The sequence below is a fragment of the Betta splendens genome, chromosome 15, assembly GCF_900634795.4.
Source record: "Betta splendens chromosome 15, fBetSpl5.4, whole genome shotgun sequence".
NCBI classification, from domain to species: domain Eukaryota; kingdom Metazoa; phylum Chordata; class Actinopteri; order Anabantiformes; family Osphronemidae; genus Betta; species Betta splendens.
The window spans coordinates 9751960-9771187 of NC_040895.2; the positions used below are offsets into that span (position 1 = coordinate 9751960).

Here is a 19228-nt window from a genome sequence, read left to right on the forward strand (position 1 = left end):
TGGGAATGAGCCACTGCCAGGACTGTCTTTCTTTTGACCAGCTGGCTGAATGCGTTAGTGTGTTCAAAGCTCCCAGTGCCCAGCAGCATCCGTGTTTGGGGTTTTTGCAGATTAGCGAAAACAATCTGAACTGGGAAATAGTCTCTCTGTCCTCAAAGAAAAGCGTCTGGCTCTGACAGTCCTGCTTCTGACTAACTCCACATCTGGAAACAGCAGGTTTGAAACCGACACGCAATAAACAAATAAACCGCCCTTGTATTTGTAGCTTCAGCATATTACAATGGCAACAGACAAAACTGTTAGAAGTTTAGAGTAAAGGTGACCCGGTACCTGACACAGGTTCCTCCGTTACGGCAGGGAAGGTGCTGGCAGACGGGTGGGTCGCAGTTCTTGATGTTTCTCCCCCTCACGGCCTCGCCCGCCAGGTAAATCTCCTTTGAGTTGACCTGAAGTTCCCCGATGCAGCCAATGAATCTCCGCGCTCCCCTCGCGCCGCCGTCATGCATCTCCCAGCGGGATGAAATATCCCCGAGAAATATGGGCCCGAGGGCTCCCTGTGGAGAGCCAGCCATCACTGTTATCATTTGGGAATCACACTAAATCACACCACGCATCAACCTTTGAGCAGCAGCTTTGCAGCTCAAATATAATATTATATGATACAATAATGATATTACAATAACAAGAAAGATTAACGTTATCAGCCTCTGTTACTCTGCAGCTTAATATAATCTAAAGGAAACGTAACGTTAGTATCACATAATAGACATCGTAATGCAAGAGCAGAGAATAAAATGTCTAAAAGACCTTTTATGTGCAACTTCATTGAGTAGCTTTAATGCAGATAAGTTCTGTGAACTCTCCGCTGATCCTGCCATAACGGTTAAATTGGCCAGTAAAGCATAATTCTGCTTGCTTTGTCAGTGCTGCCTTTTAAAACTTTGCGTATTAGCACTGAATCGCACATGTTCCTTTGGCTGCTCTGACCTCTGCCTGCTCCACTGCCTCCTTCTGTTTGGGAGGTTTACATGAAGCTTCGATACTCCACCACTGTCGTGACTAATTTATGAAAGCTTCATAACTCACACCTTCACATTGTATAGGAAGAGTGAGGTCAAGGTACTTCAGCCTTTGGCTCATGAATATATAGAATAATGTGAGTAATTATAATTAAGTCCCTTCATTCATATCACTGATACTTCTATTTTAATATACTTCTGTAGGTGCTAATTGACTTATTAGAGCTCTGTCAATTATTAAATTAATAAACCAGACATTATCAGAAACAAAATGCTTCAAGACTAATTTTCTTTCTATTTTCTACCCACACATACTTTTTAATATGCTAGTAATATTAGGCCTGGCTTACAGCTGTACTCATGTATGTCATTCATCACACACACACACACTAACTAAATTATTCACTCTTCAAGTTTTCTCTCCAATTTCAGCTCATTGGCTCCAAATGTTTGATTTTAACCTCCTTTTACTGTAACACTCATCATGACTTGATGCCGGAGCCGGGGGAAAGGTGTTGGGCAGCTTCGGCGGAGGAACACCGAGGTGTTAGACATCACATCTTTTAGGACTGTGGCTTCAAGCAAGCTTTACATAAGCGCTGCACACTTGAAAGCCTCTAAAACACAGGAATGATGGGGTTCACGGGCTCGAATGCCGAATGCCACCGAAAAACGACGCTCTTCAACAAAGCCGAAGAATCAAATTAGGGAAGCAGCTGTGACTGGACACATTTACAATGAGCTCAAGCATATTTTATGTGATCCAACCAGCTATAAGCCGGTGGAGCCGCATTGGGGACAATGTACTGATGTGGGATGACTTTATGCCTCTAGTGTGTTTACCATGTTTATGAGATGAGTCCATTTCAAAGACCATCTGATGTAATATTCATGACTTGGTGAGTAGACTGAAAGCAGAGTTCACGCTCAGAGTGCCGCGTGCTTATTTTTGCATTCAGCTTGAAGGCAACACTAGTCAATCTCATTATTATATATCCACATAGCATCTTATGAACATATGGGCCAGATAAGATGAGCAATCTGGCCCCACTGTCCTGAAACGGCATGCAAATAGTTTCATTAAAGGCAGGATTATGTATAGATTTGTTGACACTTTGTCTTTAAGTGTTAGAGTGGAAGATTTTGTCTATTAATATTATTATACTACATTAATATATTTTATGTTTTGTTGTGCTAAATGACTATCAGTAGCTAAAGTCAATGAAAGTATGTCATTTACATGCCCCGAAAAAGGAACAGGCTCCAATCTGTACTATCCTCAGCGCTGCAGCTCCGTGTCTAGCAGCTACAAACGTCTTCTCTGCTTCTTCTATTGCAGGAAGCGTCTTGGCATCTCAAATTAGAAGACCATAAATCACATCGAGGGCAGGTCAGGCGTGTTGAGCCTGTGGGAAGGTTCAGCCCCTCGGAGCGTCTTTGAAAGTGAAAAACACAATTATTAATTTAACAGCAAATATAGGTGTTGTTAATCACATTAATGAGCCTGAGTGAGGAGACCGTGTCAGAACAAGTCAGAATTAGCTTAGTCCTACTTACAGGCCTGCCATGCAATTACTGTAACACTTTGATGGTATACGGCTACTGTAAGTGATTAAAAGCATAATGAGACACCTACAATCCAATAGATGATCAGATGAATAGATGTCTGGTAGGCGCTTGTGGCCTAAACTGTTTTAGCACAGTTTTCAGTAAAATTTCAAATTCCAGCAGTGGGAAATATGAAAAATATGGACTTAAAATAAGAAACTGACCAAGAAGTGTAAAGAGCCCCACTTCACTGCGGTTGGTACCAAAACATACGCACTAAATATAGTGGGTTTGCCGGATTCTAAGGGCTGTTAAATAACGAGCCTTAGGCTGTGTGCAGCCCTGTCATTCATTTGATAGCGGCCACTCTGTGACACAACAGGGGTGCCACCACGAAGGGCCTCTGGCAACAAAACACAAGGCTGTCCGTCTAAAAAGTTGCATCTTTCTCAACTTTCACCGCTTGATTGCACGTCATAGCTCTCTCTCTCTCTCTCTCTCTCTCTCTCTCTCTCTCTCTCTCTCTCTCTCTCCTCTTCTATGAATTTGAGTCACACGTTTAGCAATGCAGGGTTTCTTTCACCTCTTTTGCCAAAGTGTGCTGTAACACTATCTGACAAAGTCCACATTCCTGGTAGATTACTTTGAAAAGCGAACACCATTTGAACTGTTGCTTTCGCAAACGCAGTGAAGGAAGATAAAGTGGCTGCAGCCGCGATAAAAAGTCTCCTCATATTATTCCATCCACACGGTTGTGCGGTGAAAACAGCACACGTGAATAAAAGATGTCTGATCATCCTTTGATTGCTTACTCTATGATACTGAAGTCATGCGGGCCAAATTATGTGACTGCTTTAATTACCATTTCAATATGTCTAAGGTAATCTGTGTTGTAAAAGGAAGAAGCTAGTGAATCTATTAATTAGAGATAACTTGTAGGAGTTCTACAAGGTTGATTTGACTGCAGGGAAGTCAGGTTACCTCTGACACCGGGTGAGACACGAACTCCTCGAGACGCTGAGCGGAGCCATTATCTGCGGATATTTCAATCACACATGACCCTCCTTGTTTGCCAACAGGCAGATTATATCTGTTGACAGAGAACAGAGCGAGACCGGGGTTAGTCAGAAAGGCAGCTATTCACAATGTCCAGCAAAGCATGAAACATATTCTGATGGAGAGGCCGACAGAGCGGTGACAGCAAAAGAGCTGCTAATGTGGCCGCCGAGACCCTCCATGTACGGCGACGTGCACCACTCGCAAGGCTTCGCGACCAACTTCGAGCCCTGGTAGAATGGGTTGGAGGCGATGATGCGTTGGTATCCAAAGCAACAGCCCAAAACCCAGGAGAGACAAACAAAGATAGAGAATGACTTGCACAGCTGGATTTAAATAATAAGACCAAAAATAGGTTTCAGCTGTGAGCTGCTAAAATTTTACAAGCTGTCCTAAACACTTAACATAGATCCTATTATTAACATTATTGTTATTATTATTATCATCATTAATACCAATCATAATTATGTGTAAATTGCTATTGCTAAGTTCTCATTATGTCACACAGGATTAATTTATTATAAAAATGAGGGCATAAACTAGATATACATTATGAAGCTAATGAGAAGGAAGACAATTTTATCATTTGACCCTCAGTGCCTCTCTGGGGTAATATACAATTGGACTAGTCATTAATGTTGCAGCCTTAATGTTAAGTAGCTGGTCTACTTGTGTCATATTCCAGCTTTGGCAAAGTCAAGTGATTCCCGTGCTCCTATTCATCACCGGCTTCGTCCCGGCAATATACAATAGTGGCCTTTCCACGGGGCCGTGTATTATGCATAGGCTGTGCACTATGCACCACACACATGCAGATTCAGGGACTAATCTGAATGCATGATGCACTTTTGTTTCATCTATTTACAGGAACTAGTTATTTATCTGTCCTTTTTTTTTCTGCCTGCAAAACAAACGTCTGCTTTAATGGCCAGATGGAAACAATCAGGACAATCGCCCTCCTGCTAATTTAAAACAGCCTTCCAGGACACCTCCCCGAGGCGCACACACACACACGCACACACACACACACACACACACACACACACACACACACACACACACACACACACACACACACACACACACACACACAGATAGGACTAATTACACGTATGAGAAATCTCACAATATCCCACAAGTCCCCATGATGCCACTGTGTAAACAATTATCAATGCCCCCCCACTCCATAAAAAGCGACCCCCACACATACACTCATACCGTACCAGTGATAACGAGGAACACTGGGCTGCCCATCACCACCAGGGTGCTTCAGGGGTCACTCTCCTGTCAGTCACAAGGAAGTACAGTCGCCTGAAAGGACTGAGATGACCCACGTCTTTGTGCAGAAGCACTGACTTTCAGGTGAGGCATGAAACATCACAGCATTGTTGCACAGCTCTGGGGCGCCCTGGGCGTTTTGAGGCGTGTTCTGCTGCTCACTACAATACCTCTGTATTTGGCCTGCTAATGCTGCAAGGACTGCTCCTCCGAGACGCGTGCCCACTAAGCAAACGGGATGCTGCTACTTGATGAGCTCTCGTGAGCACATCCAGCGCTCCGCCGGGCTAATTTACATGGGTCCGGCTCCGAGGCAGAGATAAGTATTTCTAAAGATGACTATAGTATGACTGCTTTACACGGTTTAGTAGTTCAGTAGCTAGGAATATGCCCCACGGGCCCACATCATCATCAGCGGCGCACACACACACACACAGATAAACAAAAAACCACAATGGATTCCATTATACAAACAAATATGTGAGTGAATCAGAAGAAAGAGAGGCTGGGGTTTATCTAGCTGAAATGAACCACTATGTAATTTCTTACTGGGCTCCCTTTGCACCACTCATTGCCGAGTCTCATAGGACCAGAAATAGCAAATTTCCAACTTGAGGTAAACAAACAAAAAAAAGACAACGTATGAATATTTCATTTTCTCCAAACACAAAGAACCACGCGAAGGCTGTGATCATTTTCTACGTGCTCAATCATCATTTATGCATTTCTTCATCTGGCTAATGCTCTAATCATAAGTGATTTGTCATCTCTAACGTCCTCGTTTAGACTATGTCTGGTGTGACTAATTCAGCAACGGCTTTCCTGAGGACGGCGCTGAATTATTACCCTCAGCTTTGAGGATCGTTTTCAGCGCAGCACCTTCACGCGGAGGTATTTGTGTTAGACCTGATGGTGGGTGTTTGTCTTTAGCCGCCCTACAGTTCTGGAGCAGGCCTCCTCCACTGTCCCCTGCAGGAAATTAATAATGAGACGAGGAGGATCATCATTAAAATATTACTATTGCATAAAACATCAGGACGTATTGGCAACAGATGGCAGTAAAACATCGTGCACGGCGCTGGTGCCCGTGCAGCGGCTTCACTGACAGGCTGACAGGCTTGATGCTGCATTTGAATGGCTCATTCTAATCATATTTCAGATTCCCACAAAAAAACCAAATAATAATGCGGCGATGGTGAATGTATCATTTGCACGTAATTTAGCGATTAAGAGTCAATAGTCTATTAGATATGAAATAATCTGCACAGAATTCCTTCCCACCTGGAAGCGGATAGAATGTAAATATGAGGGAGACCTGTGTGAGAGTCTTTGTGGCACAGCAGGCTTTGGACTTACACAACAGACATGATATCAGGTAGAAAAAGAGCCCCCCTCCCCCACCCCTGTGTGTAATAAGCATTCATTATTATAAATATCACAGCACAGCACATGCTGTGCAAGATGTCAGGAGGGATCTGTTTGTTAGTTTCTCCCTAAGCACAGGCAGCCCTGCATCAGGCCATGATCTACACCTATATTGACTGTAATGCCCGCTCTGGCTCTGGTGCAGTGACTTCCTCGCACGCAGCACTGCAGCATTTGCTGCATAATTTGTGCTGTGACTGGCAAGCCTCAATTAATTTGGGTAGCCTGTGTTCTATCATTATATCTCCAGCAACACAATTAGACGGCGCACCAGCCAGCCTCTCGGCATTGTGGGGCTTCACAAAAGAAATTCCTAGTGAGCAGGGAGGGCGGCTGGTTGCTCATTCAATAAATCTTTTATGGAAGGACTTGTCAATACAACACTGGATAATGTGTTATTGATAAACATACAGTAGAGCTGGCAACGTGCATCTGGAGTCAAAATCAAGACACTTCTTATTCTGCTGCACGCGACCTGACACTTCATCTGTATGCACTTTATTTCCCCAGTAATTACTGTAGCCACCAGTGGAAACTTGCTAAAGGAGGCTTCTGACTAGTTAGCTCATAAAAACTAATCAATGGCTGTTTACTAATTACTTTTCTAAATCACAGAGTGGCTTCTTTAGCCAGCTCAGACGACACTAATTACAGCTGCAAGTTACTGTAACTAAAGCCTGCACCCGCGTTCACCAAACTGCACGGTCCTGTACCGTAGATGGGTCCAACTAAACCCTCTGCTTGTTTAGTTGCTACAAAGCTGTGCGAAATCAGCACGTGTCTCTGACTTCGGCTGAATCCGAAGCCTGATGCTTGACGTCCTCGTGTTCCTGTGACGTGGTTCCCAGCGACTCTTCAGAAGTTGCTACTCTTATGAAATTCTCTTCATTGTTTCTTCTCACAGCACTCGGCTGTTTATGCCTCTCGGAGCAGATGTTGCTAGGCAACATTTCACACCCACGTGCATTTTTACATGAAAACAATATTCAATGATCAGTGAATAGACCATCATTATTGTTATTATTTTAAGTGGTATAAGAATCATGAAAGAACTCTGATTCATATGCAAATTGAAAATAATAGCTCTTTCAGTAGTACAAGACCAGATCACTAATATTAAGCAGCCACATTACACTGCAGACAAAGGCAAACTGCCTTTATTCCACTAAGTCTACTTAGTTCTTACAATTTGGCTATGAATGTTCAAGTTCAGCGTTTAACTTCTTCAGTGCCCTGTGCAGGATGGGCCTCACTGAAACATCAGTTGGCCGTTCAGGACTAGCTTAGAGCACAACACGGATGCACAACACAACCTTTTGGGTTCCATCATATGGGGTGAAACTAGATTATGAAGAAAATGGGACAGAAAAACACCAGCCTGAACGCCGGTAGATGCTTATGACCCCATTAACTGCACTAAACGCCAAACTAACGCGACATGGACTCATAATGGAGCCCAGTCAGGGCCCAGCAAACCAGACCATTACACGTGAAGCCAGAAACTGCATCTAGAGGGCTTATTGTACCTGAAATGACCGCCCGCCGAGCTCTGCAGTGATCAAGTCATTACTCAGTTATGCAGTTAATCATTGCATTATAATCACCATTATAATTATAATAAACGTCTGTCATCAAGCGCTTTAAAACTGGTATAATCCAAATGGAAATCTGTGAAACTGGACTCCACTCATGGAATATCCAGCTGTAAAAGGGTCGACTGCTCAGCTTGTGTTTTATGATTACCCTAAGTCTAGAGGTTACATGTGCACGTGCACATATTCAGACTGTGGCCTGGCAGCCGCTCTCTCCCAGTATATGAGGTATGACATCTTAACTCAGCAGCAGTTATATGCTAGGTAGTTTTCTACATATCAGAGACCCACTGTAGACCGCTGACATTAGAACGTTAATAACTCCCACACAATAAATAGCAAGACGGCAATAAAGATTTCTGCTAAATGTGTCTACAAAAAAATTACAAAAAAATACATCAGTATGACTAATGAGCATAAAATGTGCAGTGGGGCACTAATAAATAGTGAGGATAAAGCAATCACACTAAATGGTGACAGTCTATGAAAACATAACATCCACAAGCTGGGAAACACAAAACCCTCCATCATAACAGAATATTCCCAGTGAGCCGGCTTCAGATTCGAGACATTCCTCCCTTTCCTTTGACTGGGAAGAGAGAAAAAGGAGAATACATTTGAATAATTGTATCTGCCAGGCTCTCCGAGTTCACCTGTGACAAGGAAGAAAAGTGATGCTACAGGATGCCGTGTGTCATCCTCGTTGATCTTTGACTCCGTGTGAATAAAAACTAGTCCAACGGTAACCGCGAAGCGCAACGGGATTCTGCCAATAATGTCGGCGGCTCCACAAATGACCAGGGGACCGTTTTCTAGTCTGCCGCTCTCAAACTGTAATAGAAGCAGTATTGCGCCAAACATCCCCAAAGGAAAACTTCCCAACATCAAAAAACGAGCCAAAAACAAACACGTCCTCCCTTAATGAAAAATGACACAGCCCCCCCCAACACACACACACACACACACACACACACACACACACACACACACACACACACACACACACACACACACACACACACACACACACACACACACACACAGTTGTGAAACTACTGTATATGGCAGCTCAGGGGGTTTCAGTGGTCGCCTTTTGTCCTGCCAGTTCTACACTATACAGGACTCCAACAAATGGCTTGTAAATAAAAAACAAGCAGGGAGTGAACTTAATTACAACAAATAATAAAGTAACACTCATCTGCTGTATATAAGCGTGCACATTGTACATCATTGTACTCCTAAATCCAAATATCTACACAACTACACATTGCTGCTTGACTTCCTCTGACTGGATGGATGACAAAAGGAACACGCCATTCATTGAATCCCATTTGCCGTCAGAGCAGCCTGCGACGGTTCCAATTAACTATTCACAGTGTCTTTCAGTTCCCAGCCTGGATGCACTGGTGCTGAACAGCAGGGAGGGAGATTGCAAATGTGGGTGGGTCAAGCAAATCCAGACCACCCTGACGAGGCTCAGTCGGCTTCTAGACTGCGGCGTATAAATAGCACCAACAATACAGCAACTGTGCCAGTAATTCAGCTTATGCTAATAGAAGGTGGTTCTAAAATATTGTATTATTATTGAGGTCATGCTGGGTGTTAATGTTTTATTGTGGTGCATTGTAATGTAGAAGTAAAAAATGTTGTATTGGACTGATTTCGACTTTACAGACGGCCAGTGTCACTCTCAAACACAGTTTACAGGACAGCTACTGAAATAAAGTTGATGTAATTGTATGTGTTGTTTTGTACTGGGCCTCGTAACTGCAACAATTACATCATTACTAAAAATAGACATTATAAAACCCCAGGATGGAAAAATATCAAGAAAGTGGAGCCCTATTTTTCATGTATATTGGACATTTCTTCATGTCAACAATGCTGCACCAGCAAAATGACTTGTATTACATCAGCAAGTCAAAGCAGCAGGACTGTATTTGTAAAGCAAAAAGCAAATCTTTCCTTTGCTGGGTTGTGTGTGCGAACAGGACGGCGCTTCATAGAGATAATAAGATTTGTGGCTCGAACACGAGGGAGTGTGAGAGGAGGGCGACGGGCCTGTGTTGCAGTGACATCACACAATATACAGTAGACACACTATTTCCCATTGGGTCACTGGTGCCGGGATTATTTCCAGTTAAATATAACCGCTTATATGCTGACAGCAGCAGGTCGGATTCAGCGCCGCCAACTATCATCCAGGCAAAGTACGCGTTCACGCTCCGTCGTGAGGCCGTGACGTCACGCTGTCATTTGCATATGAATAAGATTGCTGAAGTGATGGAGCATAAATAGAAGCAGGGCTCAGCGGCGGGCCCTCTCCCGTTCCTCCCACCGGCTCATTCTGAGCTCTAAGCCTATTAGGAAACACTGTCATCAGATCTAAATGGATTGGTGGATTTTAGCTTCCAAACATTTTGCCAAATACGTGCGAGTGGACCGTTTTTGGGTAATAGTCCAGAAGGAGCAGCTACCGGGTATTTGCTGTGACTGCCTTGTGGTGCTGTTTTGTATTTTCAGTGATAATGTACAGTAACTCATGCGATAATGAGCCTAAATTTGAAATGTAATTTTGATGTTGCAGCCCATGACGTTCGCTGTGCGGTAGTCAACTGTGTTAATTGAATGAGGGACTGTTATTAATGGAAAGGGGGTTGCAGGGAGCTGGTTGAGGTGAGAGCCTGGCATGAGATCCAGTCTAGAATGTGTGGGGTTTAAAGGTTTAGAGGTTCTGATCAACCTTAAGGATGAGGATTTTAAAGATGTTTTGTGTGAACTGACTTTTTCTGACCTGAACACTAAAACGAGCCCTTAAAACCTCCAGTTAAACTACAATAGATGATATATTTGTATATTTCCTGGGTACTTTCAATTGATTATGTTATATTCATAGGGATAGCTACACATATTTTGGAGTAATGTTTTGCATTAATTTGGGGGAAGAGTAAAAACATAGCTGGCGGGTTGGAGTCACTGAGCCAAGACAAGCAGCACGAGCAGCTTTCTTTGTTTATGTGGCTGTGACATCTTGACACACGTCAGGAATGGTGGAGTTTCTAAGGCGCACAGAGATCTGTCCAGGGCTTTAACGCGGGGCTTTGTCTGGTGGAGGGAGCTTTTACACACTCGCACTTGATCTCTGATCAACACCGATGTCGACAGCGACCGGACGGAGAAGCTTTCCCCAATGTTTTCATCGAAGATACAATGACGGGTAATGATGATATGAGGAACAGAATATGGAGAGGGAGGCAGAGGAAGCGTTTCTCACCGCAGGGTGACGTTCGTCCATCTGTTATTGCTGATGTCCTGGTCTGCAGCTGCATTCAGGACGCGGCCGCCGCCGCAGCCCAGCTCAGCCACGGGGCTCCCGTCTTGAAGGAACAGGTGAAGGAACCGAGTCCCGGAGTTCTCCTCCTGAGCTAAAATTAAAAGGAAGCAGAGTTAGTTGGGAGACCTGATCAAAGCAGTTCAATACGTGTTCACTAAGCACAGGAAGTGAGTCTGAGGCTGAAAAGGAAAAAGATGCCGCTAGACCTGCCAGACACAGTTTCATGAGCTGAGCGGTGAATAACTGGTCGAGATGAACACAGTATGTAAATATATGGCTGACTTCTCATACGGATCAGTGAATCCCGGCCCATCTGTCCTGCTAAGAAGCCAGCTGAGGTGCTGCACAGTGTGTAGCCGCGCATCACCAATGTCAATGAGCAAACCTCGGCGGAGCCTCGACACACCCAGCAAATAGACCCTGATCAAGCGTGGGTTAACCCCACGCTTGATCCCAGCTGTGCTGTTGTTTGGGCAGGAGACTGGACCACGCTGCTCTCAATGCAACACGACTAATAGTTGAAAGGAGAGGATATGACTGCAAGCTGGACTCTCTTCATCACTCTTACATTAGGAGATATAATAACCAGAAACACCAATAAAGCTTATGGTCAATGTGTTGACTCGACTCTTCTTCAAGAGCGCGGCCTCGATCGCAATGGAATATGAGCTCAACCGGTTCCCGGCTAATAAATGTTGCGATAGGACGCCATTATTAGACATGCCACTGCCCACCCTTCACTGTATTATATCACAATGGGAGGTTCTGCCACACTAGCACAAAGTGAGACGGTGCAGTGGGGGAGCGAGCGCAGCGGCATTAATCCTCCTACACAAGCCGGGATCCTGGTGGTGAGGTGTGTGTGTGTGTGTGTGTGTGTGTGTGTGTGTGTGTGTGTGTGTGTGTGTGTGTGTGTGTGTGTGTGTGTGTGTGTGTGTGTGTGCGCACCTCGCTTTGACAGAGGACGGGAGCAGAGGCCAGGCAACAGAAGAGCGCGGCCCTTTGAAGGAGACGGAGCGCTGTCAGAGGAGACACGGGCGCGGGGCGGAGGCCGGCGCCCTGTTAGACGGAGCCAAAGCGCCGGCGCCACCGCTCCACGGGGACCCGCCGGGCGTGAGCGCGGCGACACAAACACGATGACCCCCCCGAGACTCGGCGGTGGCAGCGATGACGGGCGGCTGCAGCTCAGGCGTGTGTCTGTGTGCGCGTTTCACGTCAAACACACGAGTGCAGCAGAGGAGGCGGCGGCTAAAGGGTGAAACGGACTGGACTAATGCGAGAGCTGTGCAGGAGCCTGTGTTTATCTTAATACGCTGCACTTCCCTGCGGTTAGGCGCGGCACAGATACGCTGGACGGGGACACAATAGCAGCAGCGCTGGACGCAGCACAGGAGCAGCTAATCCACAGGCGGCGTCCTGCTCCTTCACAAGGCGCCAACGCAACATTTGACTCTTGCTGCTAAATCCAGCGGAGCTCTGGTTCACGGAAATAAGCCCGGCAAAACTAAGTCCAGCTCCAAAACAAGCAAACGGCAGCGTAAAAGCCAGCTTCACCGCTGAGCGGGCCTTCCACGTATGATATTTACGTTTTCATCCAATGAGCGAGGCCTGAAAACGAGACGGAGGTGTCAAAGTGGCTCAGAGGAGGAGGAAATGTTACACAGTAAACGGTGAAGTTAACTCCTGGTAAATCTGTGAGGAACGCGTCGCATTGTGCTCGCGGGCAGATTTATGCCCGGCGCATCATCAGCTACTTTATTGTGAAACCAGACTCAATGGCGTCTGCTGCTAATGAATGCGGCACCAAAGACAACGGGACGACAGAGACGCCACTTCCCAGCGCGACAATGAGCTCGTGTCTGCTGTTGTTCTCACCAGGCCCCACAACTCATTTGTTGACAAACATTTACTACAGATGTCAATCTGGCTACATCTTCCTCTATTCTTCTGGCGTGAGGATATTGTTGCGCTCCGTCCCCGCGGCGCCGAGCGCAACGAAGCATCCGTCCCTTCGCCGGCGCGCGTCACCTGTTCCCTCGCTCTCCTCCCGCCTCTCTCTTTATCTGCCTCCCAACCCCACCCCCTCGCGTTGCTCGTCTGAAGCTGACAGTTGATGTCCAGAGGGAGACTTGAGTGTTTGCTTCAGGCAGAGGTGTGCGAAAGAAAAAAATAAAAGAGCGGGAGCTGAGAATGAGGAGCAGGTCTGAGAGAGAGATTCTCCGCATCTCAATGCGTCTTTTGGTTCTCTTCTGATTAACTTTGACTGTTTGATCTCTGGAGCCGTTCTATCCTCTGATGTGAAGAAATGGCGCTCCATAAGCCGGGGCGCATTACTAGATAAAAGGCACTGTGCCCTCTACATATGCTTTCTGAAAATTCATCTTTCCTCGTGGCGCGGCTCCTGGCTTCCAGTCGCTGCAGCAGCGGAAAGGTTGTAATCGTGATTTGCAATGAAGTTTATATTGGATAAACTGATGGGACTAATCTGAGTGAATCTATTCAGAGATTAGACGCGCAATATCGAAAGATTAACAAAGCCCGATAACTGGTGGCGGTAAACACACAGGACCATCTACTCCACCACAAAGGCGCCGAATTCACAAAATGCACAAATATGGAGCAGCTCCATTCATTTGGCTGTGAACACCCACGGAAAGCGACCCGCACGTGTTTGGGTGAAACGCAGAGTCGTGCACAGAATGTGGCTTCGCACGGCGGTGAAGGTGTCCTCAATCAAGTACTCAAAGGCTTTATGGGGAAAAGCATGACAGGAAAACACACGCTTCAGTTCCCCCTTAGCTTTTTCAGTTGAGGTAATGTGCGATTTACTATTTTTTTTTGTTTGTTAAATACTGGGTTGCATACAAATATTGGCAATTATTCTCTGTTCTGTTTTCAAACCTGTTATTTTAGCTATTTCCTGAATCATGTGTCTCAATGTTTCCAAAAACCCAAACAACAGAAATCCACAACGAATCATAAGAATAAGCAAGTTTAACTTTTAAGTGCCTTAAGCATTAAAGTAGTAGTAATAGTTCCTCTGTCTGTCTCTGCGAATACCACGAGTAATAAACAATTAGCCTTTTGTAAATCAATTATAATTTATTTGTTTAAATTGTTTTGGGATTCTGAGCGGCAAACTTCACTTGGACCGGTATCGAAGGTGAAAAGCGCTGTGATCAAAGCCAGCGAGCCACAGAGGAAGCTGCGAGGCGCCGCGACGTGTCTTGATTGAGGCGAGCGAGGGGCCGTGAACCTGCAGACAATGTCAGAGACGAGGGGATGATCTGGGTTATGGCAGCAAGATGAATGCCGCGGTGTCGCTGCCCGTTCGGGCCCATATAAATCAAGGCGGGGACGTCGCGGTGCTGCTGGACCCGCACCTGAGTTTCAGCAACAACAAAAAAAAAATCAAAGATTTTTTTAGAGCAAGAACCCGCATTTATAGTCCGCTGAGACACACAGGTGTGTTTTACAGTCATTACAAGCTTCAGGTCCACGTACCTAAAATATGCATAATAGTACATATTTTAAACAGACACACTAGAAATGGAACCAAGTTCTAACGGCTCAGCTCTTTCCACACTCACAGAAAACATATATAAAAGCTCATCTCCTCCCAAAACAATGCTCCATTGTTTTAGGGGCTCAGTGGACGTCTGGCCTGCAGGCTGAAGCTCCCTCTGCAGCGTGTGTGCGTGCAGGTGTGGGAGCTCATGTAAAGGGTGAGCTCCGTCCTTCCACGCCTTCCGCGACGCCATCAGACAGCTCACACCTGTCGGCGGCGCTCGCCTTCCTAACCGCGCGGCAAACGCGATTGTGCGGCGCGTCGCGGGAGTTGGAGCGCGCCGCAAAGCGGTTTGGGGATTGCGAACACGCCCGGTTGAATAGGCGCGCGGCGTCCGTGAGAGGAGCAGGTCAAAAGCACCACGAGATGAAAAACACGCCCCAGCCTCTCTGCTGCAGCCTTGGAGGTGCCTCTTTGTGTCCCACAATTCCCTGCAGCACCAACAGATTACACACAGTGCCGCTGTACTAGAGATATCGTTCTATCACCTCTGTGATTTATAATAATATTTTGCATTGATAAGAATGTGAGTTTTATTTTACAGATTACACTGAAACACCACCGGCCGATGCTTTAATTCAGTCTCTTGCTCAGCTCTCATGCAACCGTCACCTACACTGTGAAGATCTTATTGAACTTTAATTAATTCAGGCTTCGTTGAACGCTTTCTAGTGTTTTCCGTCCCTTTTTCATGGCACCGTGACCGTTGCCAGGCATCCTCGCCTGCTGGAACGCAGATACACTATTATATTTTTAACATCTTAGTGTAATCAGGCACCGAAAAACAAAGCACAGACGGTTGTGTCTTTTTCTGTTTGCAATAAGATATGATCCAAACGTACAAGAGGCTTTTGCCCGCAGACACTGAAAATAGCTAATGGTAGGAAAATCATGATGCATCACATATGGGGACAACTGGATTGGACAGACAGGACCAGCTTTAACAAAAACAATCCCTATATTTGTTGTTCTCCACATTAAATATCATCATAATTTTAGGAGAAATATACTTAATTATAAGTAACATTGAGACATTTTATGTCTCAACATTAAAAATTAGGCTATAAACACAGACAACTTTCATTAAGTCACATTTTACATATATACACATATATACACATATATATATATACACATATATATATATATATATATATATATATATATATATATATACATATATATACACACACACACACACACACACACACACATGTATATATATATATATATATATATATATATATATATATATATATATATATATATATATATATATATATATATATATATATATATATATATATATATATATATATATATATATATATATACATATACATATACACACACACACACACACATATAACACACACATATATAAATATAAAGCTTTTATATTTAGTCATCTGGTAGATGCTTTTATCCAAAGCAACTTACAAATAAAGACCATATGTGTCCTAGAACAATTAAAGATGTTAGGAGGAATCCTGTAATTAGTGAACAAGGCATCTGTGTCTATTTCCATTACACATAATATGTTTCTAGTCTTTATGTTGGGCTAAAGTAACTGGCTGCTGTCTGTCACTTTATCTGTACATAGGAGTGGTTACTGTACATTATGGACAATACTGTCAGCTAAGATGTTTTAGTAATAGTTTTTACATTCACATACACTGTACTGCAACGATGATTTACATTCTGTATATAGCTCAAGGTAGTTCTGCTGCCTAATCGTTAAAACCTACATCACAACTGTGTGTATGCTGAGTAGAACTGTCACCAAAGTGCACAATTATTCAGCACAGAGGCAACAAATTAGCCAATGAAACATCATTATTTAAACAACTCACAGTCGATAGCTTGTAAGCTAAGCTCTGCAATGAAAAACATGACAAGCCAACAGCACCCACAAGGACAAACTGCGCATACAGCAAACACTAAGAGAAGGTCTTCAGCATAATGAGTAAATATATACTGTAATATACAGATCGTTTTCAAGTCTTTATCTACATTTGCTTCAGTGCTGCTTTCAAACATTTGACTGTACTCACTGTATAGGATGGTGCCTTGGGTGGATCTTGTTTTCACCGTCAAAGACAGAACAACAGTGGCGTCCTTGACAGGAGAGGGCTGAAGAAGAGGCTGCAGCTCCAAAGAAGATGTGCCATCAAACGAGGGAATAAACACCGTGGCATCTAGAAACAAGAAAAACAAATTAAAGAGAGGCCTTTAGATGGAGGGAGAGGAGTTAATGGGATTACACACACACACACACACACACACACACACACACACACACACACACACACACACACACACACACACACACACACACACACACACACACACACACACACACACACACACACACACACACACACACACTCCTCTGTACTTAAAGATCCTTCATAACAGATTTAAATTAAAGCGCAGTGTCCGGTAGAAACCAGTGTTTCGTCAGTAAACATCAGGAAGCGGGCGGTTTGTGCCTCTGCAGCACTCGCTGTGCTGCACCGCCTATAGCCAGCCTGAGAGCAGAGTCAGCAGGGCCCTGTCACGGCTATCCGCCGCTCCCCACCGGATGACAAAGGGTAGAACTTTGAGAGGTGGAGGAGGAACCCACTCAGGTCATCAACTCCGGTAGCCGGCGATGATCTGTTGGCTTTTGCACAGAGAACACGGTACACCTGGAGGACGGCTCGCTGCTCGGCTGCATGACAGTCGATTCAAAATAGGCCAAACCGGCCTCGGCTCAGGGGACTCCACCTTCAGAGTCCAGCTCTCAAGGAAATGTGCTTCCTTACTGAGTTTATTCTCAGCTGAGGGCTCATTATATACTGAATGTGTGGGGCTGCTGCAAAGGGAGCTAAGAATGTAGTGCTTTTGCTGTGGTGTTCATTTTTTTTTTATTCAGTACTTTGAAATGTATCACAAAGTACTTATAAAGGTAAAACCAAGGGTCTTAAGTCAAAGAATAGGTTTCTGTTAACATGCAGCATTCTTCTATCCGTCAAAGCAGATGGACGCTGCTTCTGTCGTCCTGCATTATTATCAGTTACAGTATCTAAGTTGACCTATGTTGTGAATGGAAGTATCAGCGAGGCGACCTGTCCATGTGGAGGTCTGCTCAGGGGTCCGGGCGCCACTCGTCCCACTAAAGCGCCATTCGAGGAGATTTTCTGCCCATTTTCCTCAGATGGTCGTAATCTTGTCATGTTCGCCTGTGTGTTCTCGCCACTCTTCATCCTTCCCCAACCAACCAGAGCGAGGCCGCCACCGGCACACGCGCGAGCCAATGCTTCATATTACAAAGACAAAATTAAATAAATTAAAAAAAAAAAAAAAAAAAAAAAAAAAACACGGCCTGCGTTGCGGCGAAGAGGGCGGCTTCCTCACGCTGAAAAATGATGAATCAATACTGTAATGTTTGTTGGCAATTTCAGAGTAAGGCAGATTGAGCTGGCGCATTTTTGAAGGCACCAGCAATTACAGCAAACACACTTTAGATACCCGCAACATAGCTGGCAGTGTCTAGTCAGTGTGTTGGCAAAGCAGGAAGCCAAAAGCCTCTCATCAGGTCCCATTAATGTCAAACACAGAAACTCAAAGGCTCGTCACTCCTAAAAGTCTCCTCTTTCTTTTTTTTTTTTTTTTTTTTTTAGGAATTATTTGTAATTTTACTCACTACTGTACAGCAGGGACACGATTCTCTCTGATCTGGTGATAATTTTACCTGCGTAAAGTGTCAAGTTGTATATTACAAATTGCAATAAATCTTGCAGCCAAGAGCGAACATACGGCTGCTGTTGTTGGTCGGTGGAAACCAAAATACGCATTATATTTTCTAAAAGCACAAGCAAACGAAATAAACTTTCTTCTCAACAAACTGTGAGAAAGGTGTTGTGATTGATAGATCAGCACTTCCGGCCAACTCCTACATCACTGCTTTAAACACACGAAGACTAAGGACATAAGCTAATGAGCCGCAGAAAGAGACCATGATCAATACAGACCAGGTCTGAATAATTTCCTCCCCCACCGCTGTCTACTACAGTGATGTAAGTCTGCCCTCATTCCTTGCAGCCACTTCCTCCATAACTAACTCTTTGTTTTCTCTTAGCTTTAATTTCAGTGCTTACTTCCCTGACAGAACGCTTTTGGCAAGGTCTCCGACCTCCTGTGTCTCCTTTGAAGAGACAATTTATCATAGCTTAAAACTCTGGCATGCCCAGATGAACTGGCTTTATCTTGACAAAACCTGTCTTATGGTTGGCTACTTGATATCAAATAGTCAGTCAAGCAGAAGCACTGCCCTGGATTACGCTGCAACCCCGTCTGAGGTGCAGCGCCAGGTTCCAGGGCGGAGAAGAAGACGACTCAGAACCCACACGCTTAAGCGAAGGCT

At 44.6% G+C, this 19228-nt stretch overlaps 1 protein-coding gene across 9 annotated transcripts in view; it reads right to left on the minus strand.

Moving 5' to 3' along the window:
• eys (eyes shut homolog) overlaps positions 1-19228 on the minus strand; it is a 183533-nt gene that overhangs the window by 14895 nt on the left and 149410 nt on the right. For all 9 annotated transcript variants that reach the window (XM_055502293.1, XM_055502292.1, XM_029175210.3 and 6 more), the window contains 4 exons: positions 16875-17018; positions 11193-11343; positions 3549-3657; positions 331-554 (listed from right to left, as the gene is read on the minus strand). In XM_055502293.1, the coding sequence (XP_055358268.1) occupies positions 331-554; positions 3549-3657; positions 11193-11343; positions 16875-17018 (628 nt within the window). The remainder of the gene's footprint in view (positions 1-330; positions 555-3548; positions 3658-11192; positions 11344-16874; positions 17019-19228) is intronic.